This window comes from Alligator sinensis, unplaced genomic scaffold, assembly GCF_000455745.1.
Source record: "Alligator sinensis unplaced genomic scaffold, ASM45574v1 scaffold663_1, whole genome shotgun sequence".
Lineage (NCBI taxonomy): Eukaryota > Metazoa > Chordata > Crocodylia > Alligatoridae > Alligator > Alligator sinensis.
In genome coordinates, this window is record NW_005842205.1 from 1,025,287 (window position 1) to 1,040,416 (window position 15,130).

A 15,130-nucleotide genomic window follows, 5' to 3' on the forward strand; every position below is an offset into this window, starting at 1 on the left:
CCCCGCGGTTGCCCGGCAACGCGGCCGCGAGTCGCCGCAGGGCCCCTCGAAGGAAAAACCTCTCTGCCCCGGGCTTCCCGTGCTTATGACAAAACCACCCCCCAGCACGCCAGACCATCTTGAGTTAAAATAAAGAAAAAAAAAGTCCTCCATGGGAAGCAGGCGCAAAAAAACAGGGAAAATTATTCGTTGCAGAAAACCCTCATCCATTCATTCCCCCCCCCGGCCCGGCCCGGGTCACCTGCACGTGCGTTCTCCCTGACTGGCTTTCTTGCCTAGCGCTGTCACCGCTCCGTGGCCGGCCCTGCCCTGCCCACAAAGACCTGTTCCAGTTATTGGAGTTGCTCTGATACAAGATATCGGATTTACCCAGAGAATCCCGCCTGCCTCATTCACAGAAACGCACTCTGAAACCGCGTCCAGGTCCAGTCAGAATACTTCACTAAGGGCAGGGATTCTCCGCCTAATCACTTTTAAAACAAACAGGCATCTGAGAAGGTAATGTTGCTGAACGAGGCTGGCCATCTAATCCCTTCGCCACCAAATACATCATTTAAAACATTTATTTATATGATAACCTCCGTTGATGTACAAAACATTGTCAATTTAACTGCTAATAAAAGAAGCGCGGTACATAAAACAAAATTACAAACAATTTCATTTGCGTGTTCTTCTCTCTCTCAGCCCAGCAGGCTTGAATGCTATGATTGGAGTTGGTCAAAAGTCAAATTGAATTTTCTGTTCTTTTTCGAAAGTCATTTAAGGCCTGATCCTTCTTTTGTTCCACCCAATACTACCACTGGATACACGAGACTACAGGACAAGAGGCCATAAATAATGCAGGTCTTTCAAGCCCTTGTCCAAGCTTCACTTCCCAGAGGTGGACAGGAACGATTCAATATCTTGGATGGCTTTAGAAGTTTTGTCCAAAGCCTCCAATACGTTGTTTTTATCAATTTCTTCAGGTAAGCTGATGTTTTCTGGTAGTCTGTCGGTAATGCGTGGTAGATCACATTTCACAGCCGAAGTCTTGCTTGGAACTCTGCTATTCTCCAGTAAAACTAGAGGTTACATTTCTTAAGGAAAATTCAAACTGTTCTACACCTAATAGAAACATTATTTTAAAATATTCTAAAATCACCATTCTGCAATCATTTTGCCATTGTTTGCTGCAGTCAGTAAATAAGGGTAAAAAATAAGAGATCAAGCTCTTTAAAATCTCTTAGTTCAGGAGTGTCAAAGATACAGCCTGCAGGCCATACTGTGTGGGTGAACTCACACCCCCGGGGAGCGCTGGGGGCAGGATGATAGGTCTCCATGGGCACCACCAGACCAGCCCTGTCTACAGGGCCTGGGATGCATGCCACAGTCAGTGCCTACCTCTGACTGCCCTGGGACTTCCACTGCACATGGCAGCCTAATGTATCCAGGGTCCCGGGGGCAGCCATCACATGCAGCATGGGTCCTGAACCAACAAGGACAACTACTACACATACTGGAGCCAACATAGGGTGGGGGAGAGAGGGAAGAAGAACAGGGGGAAGCATCTGTGGCCCTGATCTAGCTTGTGGACCAGCCTCACGCCACTCATCTGGTCCATGTGGACAGATAAATTAAGGCAGGGATGTCAAACTTATTTCAAGACAGCTTCATCTATAGGAAAGGAATACTTTTTTTTGTGTGTATAAAAAAAAAAAGTGTAATTAAAGTGTACACAAAACTTACACATAAAAAGTGTACTTAAAAAGGAACAATATTAATGGAGCACAGAATGTCAGATTACGAAACATATAGCATTTTAAACACATGAAGCACCAAACACTCTTTTGCAGCTGAATGAACAAGAAAGCCAAACTCAGGTACTTGCTAACTACAGAGAAAGCTCATCGTGAGTAGCAGGCCAAAGGTATATGCATCATTTTCCTTTGTAAGAAAAAAGAAAGAGAGAAAGATATAAAGTACAATTTTGTGTAGAGAGCGCCATTTCCCCATCAGGAGTCCTATGCATTCTGCTTTTTTAGCATTTCAAGTGGTGTCACGTTGAGAACATGGTAGGATAAGTAAGCGAGCAGAAATGTTTTTAAAAAGGTAAGAGGGGAGACTTATGTAATAACAGGAGCAAAACTAGGGCATAAGGTTATTATAAAACTGTCCAATAAGGTTTTACCTTATGTACACTGAAAATGTCGAAAATATTGTTGGAAGGATACAGTTAAATCTCTGTATTTTTTCAAGTTCAGCAGCAACAGACCTGTAAAAAGATAATTTAAAATGTACTCTATATAAGGAGATACAGTTTCTCAAATATATTTTTTTAGTCAACAGTTTTTATTTCTTTATGAAGTTTCATGAATATACTTTCCTTTTATTTTTTCAAGTCAATGATATTATTCACATGGGAAATGCTAAACATGGGCAGCTGTTTATAGAATTAGGATTCTGGTCTAAGAGTCTTCCTCTACCAACGTTATCACGTGTGTGTGTGCGTGCACTGTCAATGGAGCTATAGGAAATAATACATATTTTTAAAAGACAATGTCAGCTTGAAGCCTAGTTAATTTTAAAAGATCATTTAAATGTTAAGTACTACATTAGCTCCTAAGTCTCTCTTCCATGTATTGCAGTTTTATATATTATTGCATTTTTTACGTTTAATGTTTTTCTCCTATTGCTATGTGAAAACATACACAAAAAGGGCAAAGAGGGACCGTGTAGACTTGCTACCTACTGGAGACTGGTCAGGTACAACAAAAACAAAACAGATAATTTTCACCACTAGTGTTGATAGTAATGCTGATTGCAATCCTTTAATATCAATAACCAATAATACTTCACGCAGAAGTAGGTGGTATGGAACATTACAGATTTTGTAGAGCATAAGACATTGTGCTCTGATGGCAACAAAATCAGGAGATAGTGATACAAATATCTTAGCAGTAAATTGGTAAATGAATAAAGGCATCATCCACTCTTCCCAGTACATCTGTGTAATAGTTATTAGCACCATGCTATTTGTGCACTTCCCAATCTGAGAAAGTGAGGATGCAGTTCAACAGGTTGGGGGTTTTGGCAATTTTGTCATTATGGAAATAATTGTTTTTAATATGACTGACTCTTAGCTCAGTTCCTCCGTCTCATATTTAAGCAGTCAAAATAAGGTGTTTGTAACATTTATATGCTGCTCTTGCAATAAGCATTCTAATTTCAGTACAAAAAAAGGAGAAAACAAAATAAGGAAACAAACTGGAACCAACTTCCAAGGGAGGTGGTGCTCGCTCCTACCCTGGGGGTCTTCAAGAGGCTAGATAATCACCTAGCCAGGGTTGTTTGACTCAAGCATTCTTTCCTGCCCATGGCAGGGAATCGGACTTGATGGTCTGCTCAGGTCCCTTCCGACCCTACCAACTATGAAACAATGCTTTGTGTCAATATGGTATTTTAAACTATGCAGGCAATTAAAAAAATAAAATAAAATTATGGGACATCAGAGAAAAAGGGTTGTCAACTGGAGGTACGCATACGCCTGGGGGTACTTTGAAAGGTGCCAAGAGGTACATGGGAGCAGGTGGGGATGAAGCACTGCCACCCTGTACAGCTGCCTCACAGGAGTAGCAGGGCTAGAGCAAGGTCATACAAATGAGTTTAAATTTTTCATTTCACAAAACGTCAAAAAATACATCATATAAAGTTTAGAATGTAATGTCCTGCTGATCTTTTTTAACAGCCCGAACAGTAAATAATGGTAATTAAAATTAAGTACCAGTTCTCCTCTATAATGGGGCTTGGAGCACATGTAGGAGTGCCTCTCTCTCCATTCACACTTTTACACCATGCTACTGCTGTTCTGATGTACCTAAATTAAAAGAGGAAATGGTATTTCAATCAAACAAGTATTCTGGATAGCTGATTGACAGCATTGAATAATATATCTGCAACAGGGGACAGAACATAACAGAGCCAACATCAAACATATTCTTTCATTAATTTGATAAAATCATTAAAAAAAAACACACAACAGAACCAGAGAGTGTCCAGTGAATCAATCAACCTATCTATCCACACCCTTGTTAAACATTCAAGTGCACTAAATATAAAAGGAATTTCTTTTAAAAGTTGCTTTCTGGAATAAGACTGTACTTCGTTGCTGATAGCACTTTTCAAATGATAGAAGGATGAGCAGTATTTGATAGGTAGAGAGCAACACTTAAGAAATTAAAGGATCAGATTTGATATGTTCAACTGCATGGAACAAATTCAGAGGTTGAATTCGGTATGTTCAACTTTTTAGCTTCCAAGATGCTTGACTGGCTAGGCTGTCTATAACTCCTGGTGGAGAAAGGGCTTGGGGAGTATAGTGGACCATAAACTGACTATTGCAACAGTATGCAATAGCATACTTGGTTGCATTGCATTAACAAGTGTGCTGGCTGCACATCCAGGGGGGTGATTCTTCTACTCAGCAGCAGAAGTGCTGCATCCAGTTTTGAGCACTACACTTCAAGAAACATATTTCATAGACATTAGGGCTGGGAGGGACCTTGGAAGATCATCGAATCCAGCCCCTTGCCCCAGGGGCATGAAGTCAGCAGGGATCATAGGATCCCAGCAAGATAAACATTCAAATTTCTCTTGAAGGTGTTCAAAGTAGGAGCTTGAACCACTTTCGGCGGCAGTCTATTCCTTGGGGGCTCAGACAGTAAAGAAGTTCTTCCTTATGTCCAGTCTGAAATGGTCATGGAGGAGTTTACGACCATTTGATCTTGTCATCCCCCGGGGAACGTCCACTATACTCCCCAAACCCTTTCTCTACAGGGAGTTATAGACAGCCTAGCCAGTCAGGTATCTTGAATTCTGGTATGTTCAACTTTTTAGCTTCAAGCTCTGAATTTGTTCCATGTAGCTGACAAAGCAGAAAGGGTCCAGCAAAAAACAACAAGAATGACTAGAGGTCTTGAAAATATGATGTACAAGCAAAGGTTGGAAGAACTGCGATTTTTCATTTTTCCATTAAAATAGGAAAGAACTCCTTCATTCTTCTATTAAAACATAAAAACAACAAGAATGGCAAAAATGTGAACAAAAGCCCTAACTGAAAGAAGAGCAAACATGTGAACATCCTCTACTAAAATGAAACAGTGAGCTACTTATGATTTCCATAATAAGGTTTCACTAATTAGAACAAGTAGACTGGAAAAACTGATAGGCAGAGAGAGGTCAATGTCAGTAGCAAAGCAAGTGTTATACAAAAGCTGCTTCATGGACCAGCTTTATTTGGGACAAAGATATATTTGCTTATCCATGGAATGGAAGAAATTAAATTACAAGTTACATTTCAACTTTCAGTTTCTATTTTAAAAATATTTTCAAAAGCAACTATTCATAATGATGCAAATCAGATGAAACTCATAAGTGAAAATTAACTGGCTATTGGCCTGAGGCATGCAAGCTGAAAAGCAGCCAGCCAGTCAGATACAGCCATTTTATAGACATATATTCAGCATCTTACTTTTCTTGAAACACAGATTCAAATTGAAATCCAGAATGTGTTAACTTCAAAAAGATTCAGATCACCTCTTTATACCTTTCATAGATGCCGGGATTGTTTATCTGGATTAGATGCTGTGTCCCATCACGGGTTGTTAACTTGCACAAGCCTGTAGTAGAGTCTTGATTCATCTTCAGAAGAGAAAAATGAGAACTGACATCTTGGGTTTTTTTATTTGGCTGTAGAACAGCGATAAAGTATAAGGAGCAACATCTGCTAATTTAAAATGAAACATCTGCAAAGTCTCATTTAGTATTTGTGCTTGGCTAAGGAAGAAAAATACAGTATAGTGGCACAAACACAGAAAAAGGGAACAGGAACTTCTGGTTCCAAATATGGCCCCAACTCTGATTTTTCTATGCTGTTGGAGACTACTGGAAAATGTATCCCATTCATTTCTTTTGACATTGCATGAAGATATTTCTTCTACTTGTATTTTTCTGAAAGTTAGAACCTGAGGATGGGCTGAAATCCAAATGATAGTTTGAAAAGTCATTATGTAGAAATGGCACCCCAAACAAATCTTGTTCTTCGTGTGTATTTCAAGTCATACCTGCAGCCTCTTTTTATTTTTACTTATTTATTTATACTTCCAATAAGTGCCATAGGGCAATAGAACTGAAGAAGAGCAAAATTGCTTGTCCACCTATCCCTCCAGCTGATGCTTGACATAATTTCTAAAGTGGGAAGACAGTCCAGCATGACACAATCTCCCTGCATTGCCCACTGTTTGCAGACTGGAAATAAGGCTAGAAAAAAATTGACACATTTAGCTGTAAACTGAACAGATTTACCAAATTAAAATGGAATCCCTTTCTAATGGGTTACTTTTCAGAATAGAGGAATTTTGCATATTATACTTAGGTGATAAAAGATCCCCAAAATTAGTCTGTATAATATTTTTATGTTCCTTTTTGTAAGAACATAAACAAGTGGACTTGAAATACATGTTTAGTTTAATATCCGTTATTTAAGTTGTTTATTAGACCAACTTATTTAAGTTGATGTAATAAAAGATATCAGATTCAAGGAAGTCATTCATGCCCAAGGAGGGCAAGAATGACTTCTACATCTATAACTGTCCGACTGCAGTTCACATGTCTTTTGATACCATCATAACTCGCCTGGAAAGTTACTGAGGGAGCAGTTTCTTATAAGCTGACATTATTTCCCTATACAAGTTAAGTTAGGCTACAAGTCATTCTCAGCGATCTGCTCATTTTAAAAACCAAACTATGATATCGTCTGTAAAGATAAGTAAAATTATACCTCATGCATTACTTTAATACTTTACTGAGCTATTGTGTCAGAAAACTATGTAATGATTCAAAATTATTCAGTAGTTCAAATGACTCAAACACTCAGAATTAAACATGTTTTCAAGGATAAAAGATTCAAGCAAAATGCATGTCATAATAAGCAAACATAAGTAGCAGAGCTTCTCTCATTGTTTGTACTTAGGAGACATGGGTCTTTCATTACAGGCTAAAGGAGATTTTTCCTTTCAAGCCCATAGTTAACACATTAGCAATATGTCAACATGTATACATATACAAATATTGGCAACTAAAGATAGACCAGATTTTCAAACAGATGAAATATTTACAAACGAGCTTGAGTGCATGAATCATCAGATATAATGAACATGACTTACAAGGGTCCCCAAACAGCCCAATTTCTGTTTTACATGCATCGGATCTTTTCTTTGGACTTCTGACTTATTGCCCAAATGAAAAGTTTTTAAAACGGCTATTTCAAGGCCCCAATCCCAAAGCAAATATTATACAAAGTCTGCTTCATGGCCCAGCTTTACTTGGGACAAAGATACGTTTGCTTATCCACAGAATGGAAGAAATTAAATGAAAAATTGAATTTCTAATTTCAGTTTCCAAAGATTACCTGTGTTTTTCCATAACAAAAGTTAAAATCCCACATCATAGTCAAGGTCATCCCATCACAAAAAACAGCATGCACTTTATTATCCGAATATGCCACCAGTCTTCCTACATTGGGAATAACTGCTTCATCCAACAAAACTGGCAAGGTTTCCCATCCCTCGGTCTTTCGTATCTAGTATGAAACAAACATGAGAATACTTTAGATGCAATAGCTTGTGCCATTTGTTTAGCTCTTACCCAGACTCTTAAGCAGCAGCTAATTCACCAGACCTCTAACAACCTTCCTGCCTGATTTCTCTCTCCTTCACAAATATGCCCTCTCAGAGGACTGGTTAAGCAAGCTGCCCAACCAATTAGTCCTCGGTATTCGTTCATTTACTTTCACCTCTCCTCCCTATGGTTTCTGCTTCTTTTAGTCCATTAAATCCATGGCAACCATTCAAATGAGCATATTAAAAAGCATAATGTTACATACCATATTCCAACAACAGCTACTGTAGTTATGTATTAAAGAAAGTTTAGTCTTGTAGCAGTACTGAAGAATTCTGTGAAGAAAAATAAAGCAACTACACTTCACTGTATAATCACATACTGTAAATCAATTGAGTTAGGTGTTCTTACGGTCTTTATACAGTAATTTTCTATTCTTATACATGTCACCAGTAGTACAGACATGAATTACTTAACTTTCTACTTTAAGCAAGTATAAGAAATTAAACTGGAGTGACAATTATCATTTTGTAACCTTTGTTCCTGAATGCCACTTCAAAGGGCAAGAACAAAAATAAAACAAACAGTTCACCTGGTTGCCTGCGTAATGATGGAGTTTATAGAATATGGACTTCCTGGTACATCAGGGGGCAGATTGCTTACTGAATACATCTTTTCTTCTCTCTACAGATCATAAAGCAGAAAGGAGAGCAGTTATTTTTAGAAGCCACATTAATAAAACAATAGTTTAAATAGATATGCGGCAGACTACAAATCACAAAACAATTATGAACCCTCTGGTGTTGCTTCTTTCACTGCTTTGAATTCCTAAATTATCTCAAGTTGGTGCAGTATTGCAGGAAAGTCATTTTGCCTCATAAACATGTTACATAAACTGTCAAAGCAAGGAACAGAGTTAAAGAATGATTAACATGGAACCAAAATCTTTAAGCAAAGAGGTAACTTGTCTACAGATCACCGAAAAAAGCTATGCTCATGGAATAAGGTTGCCAGCTGAATTTGAATAGTATTTTTCTTTTTCGTGACTGTGCAAGGTAAAGGACATTGCTATCAATGCATCAACAAACAACATTATTATGGTCATTACCATAGTAACCCAAAGCCAAGGAATTTATTAGACCATTGAATCTTTTCCCCAGTGTTAAAAGATGTTCTGATCAGAGCATATAAGAGAAAAATAAACAACTGTTTCCATGGCCATGTCTTTAGGTACTTCTGAAACATGAACCTGATCTTATCCATAGCAGTCTTTTCCATCTTATCCACAGGATATCCTCTGCCTCTAATCTTTACGTACCCCTCCTGGTACATACCTATCTGTGCTGCTAGGCCCCAGTTACTACTTACTTTCTAAGGGGAAGTCAATGGTTTGTGCTAAAACTTGTGTATCTGGCTTCAGCATTGCCAAGATTCTTCTAGTACCTGCTAAGGAGCCTGAATCCCTCAGAACAGTAATTTTTAATCAGAGTGCTGCAGTACTCTGGGGTACTATTAGATTTTTTTTTGAGGGTGCTGCAGGGTGCCACACAATACTATTACTGTTAGGTGCTCAAACACGATTCACTTGAGAAACCCAGAGATTTCAAAAAGGAATCTGGAGTGTCAATAACATCTTGACCTGTTGTGGTCTGAGTTCTCTGCAACAGAATTGCTCTATTTTTTTGTAGTCAAAAAACGAGTGAAAGGTAGGAGCTGGCATTTTCCAAGGGGTAGCTCAAGTCTAAAAAACGTTGAGAACCACTACCTCAGGCACATACCCCCACAGGGACTATATAGGTAGCTTTTTCAAGATGAATGATTAGTCAACCAGAATACAGTACTCGGGGATCTTTGATCAGAAAATGGTCAAAGCCTGCACATTTGCATGTTTGCAGCACAACTTCTCTCCTTCCTAAATGTCCTGGATTGCCTTTTGTAACACTGGACAGCAAAACTTATCTAACTTCTCAGTACTTTGTCATGTGCTGAAAGTTCTCCTGCCTTATTCATAAGTGATGAAAATACATAAGTGATGAAAGGCTTCAAAAAACCTAATATACAAAATATTGGTGTAATCCAGATTACTATGATAGGGTATGCAATAGGACTCTCCATGTTACATTATCAGTTTCTTAAAGCAAAAGATGTTGCTATCCTCAAATGCAGTATTAAAAAATGACAGTTTAAAAAAATTATTTTATTCCTACCTGTCTTGATCCTTTCTGAACTGAATAGTGTGTGAAATAGTTTCCCAGTAATGTTCCTTGTGACTTGAAAACTGATCCATCTCCAGGATAAATTTCTATGATGTCTGTACTATCTTGGATAAACCTAAGAGAGAGAGAGAGAGAGAGAGAGAGAGAGAGAAAGAGATGGACAGATGTTCTGTCAGCATACAGGTACTGTATACTAAAATTACAAGAACTTTGGTGAAAGAACATATTCCATGAAAACTTCCACATGAAAAGTTGTCCTTTCATGGGTGGTTAACCTACGGCTCAAGGGCTGGATCTGGCCTGTGGACATGGGGCTTTTGCAGCATTAAGTGGCAGGAGGGGGGTCTTCTATGGACCCCCCTCCCCATGCTGCTACGGGGACAAGTGGTGGCAGCAGCAAGGTCCTAGCATCCACCACCTCCAATCCAATGCACGTCATTCCGGCCAATAGCCGGTAAAGGTTCCATGGCTCTGTTCTGTACAGTAGAATTTATTAATTGCTTTCAATTCTCAATTAAAAAAAAAGATTAGTATTAATACATGTACAAAAATGGAGAGAAAGCCTTTTACAGTTTCTTGCATCTGAAATAGCTACCAAAACAAACAAACAAAACACAGAATTCATCCAAAGACATTAGAGCCAAATGCAGTAATAACAAATGTCAACATTTGTGGACAGTTCTAACTGAAACCCACAAATGAGACTCAGAATTAGCTTTCCCTTTCCCCTGCACATAGGTATTTCAATAAGATACTGGGTTTTTCATTACACGATCATATAACACTAGGTGTCTATGATCAACTAAAGGCCCAGTTTAGTAACTCATTCTGTGTAGACCAGGGGGCAGAGATCTTTTACAAGCCATTAGCAGAAACAACTTGGCTTTAATCCACCACAGACCCAGCAGTTCTGGCAGTATGCCAGTGGTGGGGGGCCTTCCCTGCACCCTCGCTGGGGCCCTGCAGGTGGGAACTGCACCTGCAGCTTTCAGGAAGTGGGGAGCTGAGCTGGGGAGAGGTACCTGTAAACTACATCCATGCTGTCACTGCTTCTCCCCTCCCTCTCCCCGGCCAGCTGCAACGTGGGCACAGCTCTCCACAGTTTAGGAGCTACACTCACATTGCAGCTGGAGAGCAGGGGGTTGGAAGAAGTGGCAACAGCTAAATGCAGTTTACCAATGCCTGGCCCTGGCACAGCTCCCCACAGGCTTAGTTATGTCTGCTCTGCAGCCAGGGAACGGGCTCCCAGCTGCCTGGCCCCAGTGCGGGTGCAGACAAAGCCTCCCTGCTACTGACATGCTGCCAAAACTACTTGGTCTGTCAGAGTGGAGCAATGAGGGTGGGGAGAAGCAGCTGTTGTGCGGGTGCAGTTTGGAACTGCTCTGATCAAGCACACTCCTGCCAGGCCTGGATGCAGGCACAGGCAAAGCCTCCCAGCTCTGCAGGCTGGATCAAGCGGCTCCACAAGCCAGGTCCAGTCTGCAGGTCATGTTGCTGACCTCTGATATAGAGCCCCATGTCTGCGCAAGCAACCCTCCCTAATGATGTCAACGAGGTTTTGTGGAAACATGGGAGACAGATTCACATGGACTGCATTGTAGGGCCAAGGCCTAAACAATCAAAAATATTCTGAACAGAATATTAACTAGTTTCTCAGAAAGTAGAATAGAGTCTTGGATCAGGACATTTCATCTTTATGATTAAATTTCCATACAAACACACTTTTCCAAAAAGGAACAGATTATCTATTACTCCTACCTATAAAGAATACCTTGGCACCAAACAATGTTTATTAGTTGAGGGTATGAACATGGCTCAGTATTTTTCCCTTTCTGTAGAAAAAAGTCACAGAAAATCCACCTGGGCAAAACAAAACAAACAAACAAAATCAAAAACAAGTTACAGTAAGTTTGTAGTTTATTAGTATTACTGATTTCTAATTCTAGTATTCTATGCTATAAAAAGAAACTTTAAATAGTTTGCTTACTTCATTACAAAATACCAAACATGAAATAGCCAAGTTAAAAATCAGTTCATGTTCAGGAACTGTAATATGGACAAGTTCTGAGAATAATCCTGGTAGGTAAGAAGTTCTCTTTAAAAACAGGTGTCTTAGTCAACTGGTTTGAGAGAAAAATATATGAACCTTATGATCCTTAAGTTTTTGTCACCTAGGTAATGCAGCAGTTTATTAACATTTAGTATTGACTTTTTAAAAAGTTATACGCTTCCTTTCTCCTTTCATCCTTTGCTATAAATAGCCTACCAGAGAAGATATCTGCATATGAATACAAACATACACCTACACACCCAGTCCACTATTCCTCTTCCACTTTCTCAAAGTGCACAATATTGGAGAAGACATGTCTTGACACACTTTCGAAGCTTCATTTCCTTAAAAAAGTTGTACTTACTTTTCCACTATTCTCATTTTCACTTCTATAATTGTGCAAGCAGACTCTCTCTATTACATATTAAAGATCAACATTTGTCTTTGGATTATTTTAGACTAGTCTATGTAATGCTGGTCTTACAAATGCCACATTTCATGAAGTCTGTAATAAGATTCCATATTTTAGTTTTAATATATATTTCTGATGGTTGGGATTCATTTATCATTCAGTTAGGGATATTACTGAAGAAGCAGATATTCAGGTCTGAGAAGCGGCAAAACATTGCTAAAACTAAAAGCAAATACGTGACACAGTTACCTATGTAGGTGCGGTGCAGTACAGCTGAGTGGTAAAGCTTCAGGCAAATGAGAAATTGCCTTGCTGTTTTCACTTTCCTTTAAAAGCTCAGATTCTACAGTTTTGTTCTGAGAGTATTTGTCTTGCTCATGCGTTTTAGATGGGAGGCTATCAGCACGCAGCCGATAAAATGTTAATGCCAAAGACAAAGGGTATTTCCACTCTTCTGGGTATGAGGAAACAGACCAGTGCTGTGTAACCCAGACATAGTCAGAGGAACAGCTTGTCAGAGATAAATTGGCCTCATCTCCTCCTTCTGTTTGGTTTAAGTAGTTCTTTGATTGGGCTGGTTTCCTGGATTTGTTTACAATACTGCATTCATCTTTCTTATTCTCCAATCTCAGCTGTTCTAACATTTCTTGCTGATCTTTTTTGCTGTTTTTTTCAGAGAAAAGCGAAGATTTTGCAGGCTTCTGACTAGCTTTGCACAAGAACTCCACTGTAAAATCTTCCTGCAATTCTGACATGTAGAGGTGGGCATGACCATCTAAGGAGGATATCTTCACACTCCCATTATCCAGACATATGACTGCATCAAGAGAGTTAGGGCTAGGCCATCTGACTTCCAAGACATCTGTCAAAAGAACCTAAGAAATGGAAAAGGAACAGCAGAATAGATTGCAAAGTAATATTTAACTGAGATGATCTTCTTTAAGCAGAGTGTTTATTTTTAAGTGAACTCCGAGCTTTGGAAAAAGCGAAGTGTGAGGCTTCCTATTTATCCAGAAAAATAGGGTAGCAGAAAAGTTTAGATACCCAACTTCACTTCTCAGGCCTGCCTCTCCTTGTTCAAACAGAATCATCTCTGATGGTAAGGAAACAGCTTAGTTACCCTGCTAAATGGATTCTCATCCTCCACACACAGACAATGAAAGATGTGTAACAGCTACAGTGGGTTAGTTATGTGGATGCCTAAACATTCAAGTATATCCAAGTACATTTTATTGCTTCAGCTTTCATTCTTGTACAACTTTTTCTATCATGCCTATCTTTATGATACCTTGTGGTGTCATTTTATAACGAACTCCAAGTGTGCAAATTCATCAACCACTGTCTATCCTATAATTGGATAAACTCTGGAAGGCTAAAAGCCCTGCTTGCATAATGTCCTGCTCCCAAATCAGGGGAGTTCAATCTTAAAGATGCCCATTTTCTGTATCTATTGGTAGGGTACCCAATCATTTCTGAATACTGTCCTCAGCTGAGGATCCAGATGAAACACTGGATCCAAAAGGAATAAGACACTGCAAAATACCTGCAACAAAGGGTGAAAATCCAGTACAAAAAGTTGTTCAGTTTCCGTAAAGTAAACCTCAGAGAAACATTAGCTATGGAAAACATACCTGTTTCCTTTCAGGAGGCAGGATGTGCGAGGGTAAATACGGACGAGCGGAATACCGGTTCCGAAAATCTAATGCTTGTAAGAGTTGCTCCTGATTGAGGGGGAGGGGGAAGGGAATACAAGACGCATCATGAAATTGACTGCACAGTGAGAACGTTTTACCAGGTTTCAAATCCTCTTGTTTTGGTTTCCGATTGAGAAACCAGGATCATTTGTCCACAGACAAACCAAAAATCCCATTAAAATCTTTCCACAACAGGGAGACACCAACCATGCAAATTAGAAACCTACCCCATGACCTCTAGGTGCCACAAGTCTAGCTAGTTAGCTCTGGACACTGGCAGATCATTTGATATTTCTATGAACCTTAATTAGAACAAGCTCCTTGTGCAACTCAGCATGCCTCCACACATCTCCCACGTCCCCTCTCCTTCTACTGGTGCTCAGCTAGGAGGTAGCCTAGAGCAGGGGAGTTAAATTCATCTAGTAAGAACGGCCATTGACTGGGTCTTGGCCAGTGTCCTGTGGCAGTCCGTGGCAGAGGGCTCCATCAAACTGGCTGACTGTTTTTAGCCACAGGCAGAACAAGGAGGGTGCCCCACACACCAGATGAGTGGTACGAGGCAAGTCCACGGGCCAGAGGAATGGCACGTGGCTGGCTGCATCAGGCCCACAGATCCCCTTTGCCCTGCTGGCCCTGGCCAGTCCAGGACTCATGCTGCCCCTACCCTGGAGGACAGGCAGGGATGCTGTGTACAGCGCAGGTCCTGGACAAGCTGGCACATGCAGCAGGTCCTCGTGTGGCCCGAGGGCAGGCATCCCTAGCGGTGCCATCTGGGTGCTGTGAATGCTGCCCGTGGCTAAAAGCAGGCAACTGGTCTGATGCAGCAGGAGGCCATGCCCCAGGTTTACCCTCCGAACCTAGACAGGGTACAACCCTAGTGCTTCAGCATGTGGGCCACATCTATGGCAGTCAGTCATGGTCTTGCGCCTGGCGTTTCGCCGACCACTTCTAACCGCTGGTTCCCGCCCGCCCCCTCAGAGAAGAGGCCGCCGACCCACTCCACGAGCCAGGGGCGGGTGGGCCCCTCCCCCAGCACCTCCCCAGGGCGCGCTGGCTCTGCGGCCTGACCCCCGAGGCGCCCTGCCACCAGGCTGGCTGCTCCCCA

The 15,130-nt window shown here is 40.6% G+C and overlaps 1 protein-coding gene across 1 annotated transcript; it reads right to left on the bottom strand.

The window, feature by feature from the left end:
- Positions 1–65: 65 nt before the first annotated feature.
- CUNH5orf34 (chromosome unknown C5orf34 homolog) lies at positions 66–14,166 on the bottom strand (the record flags this gene model as incomplete). Its single annotated transcript, XM_014521335.2, has 11 exons — positions 66–1,061; positions 2,211–2,251; positions 3,761–3,853; positions 5,582–5,724; positions 7,445–7,615; positions 7,919–7,988; positions 8,246–8,337; positions 9,861–9,984; positions 11,628–11,729; positions 12,581–13,206; positions 13,963–14,166. Coding segments are annotated over 11 exons (1,860 nt in total), but the record flags the coding sequence as incomplete, so codon positions are not given.
- Between the last annotated feature and the right edge of the window lie 964 nt (positions 14,167–15,130).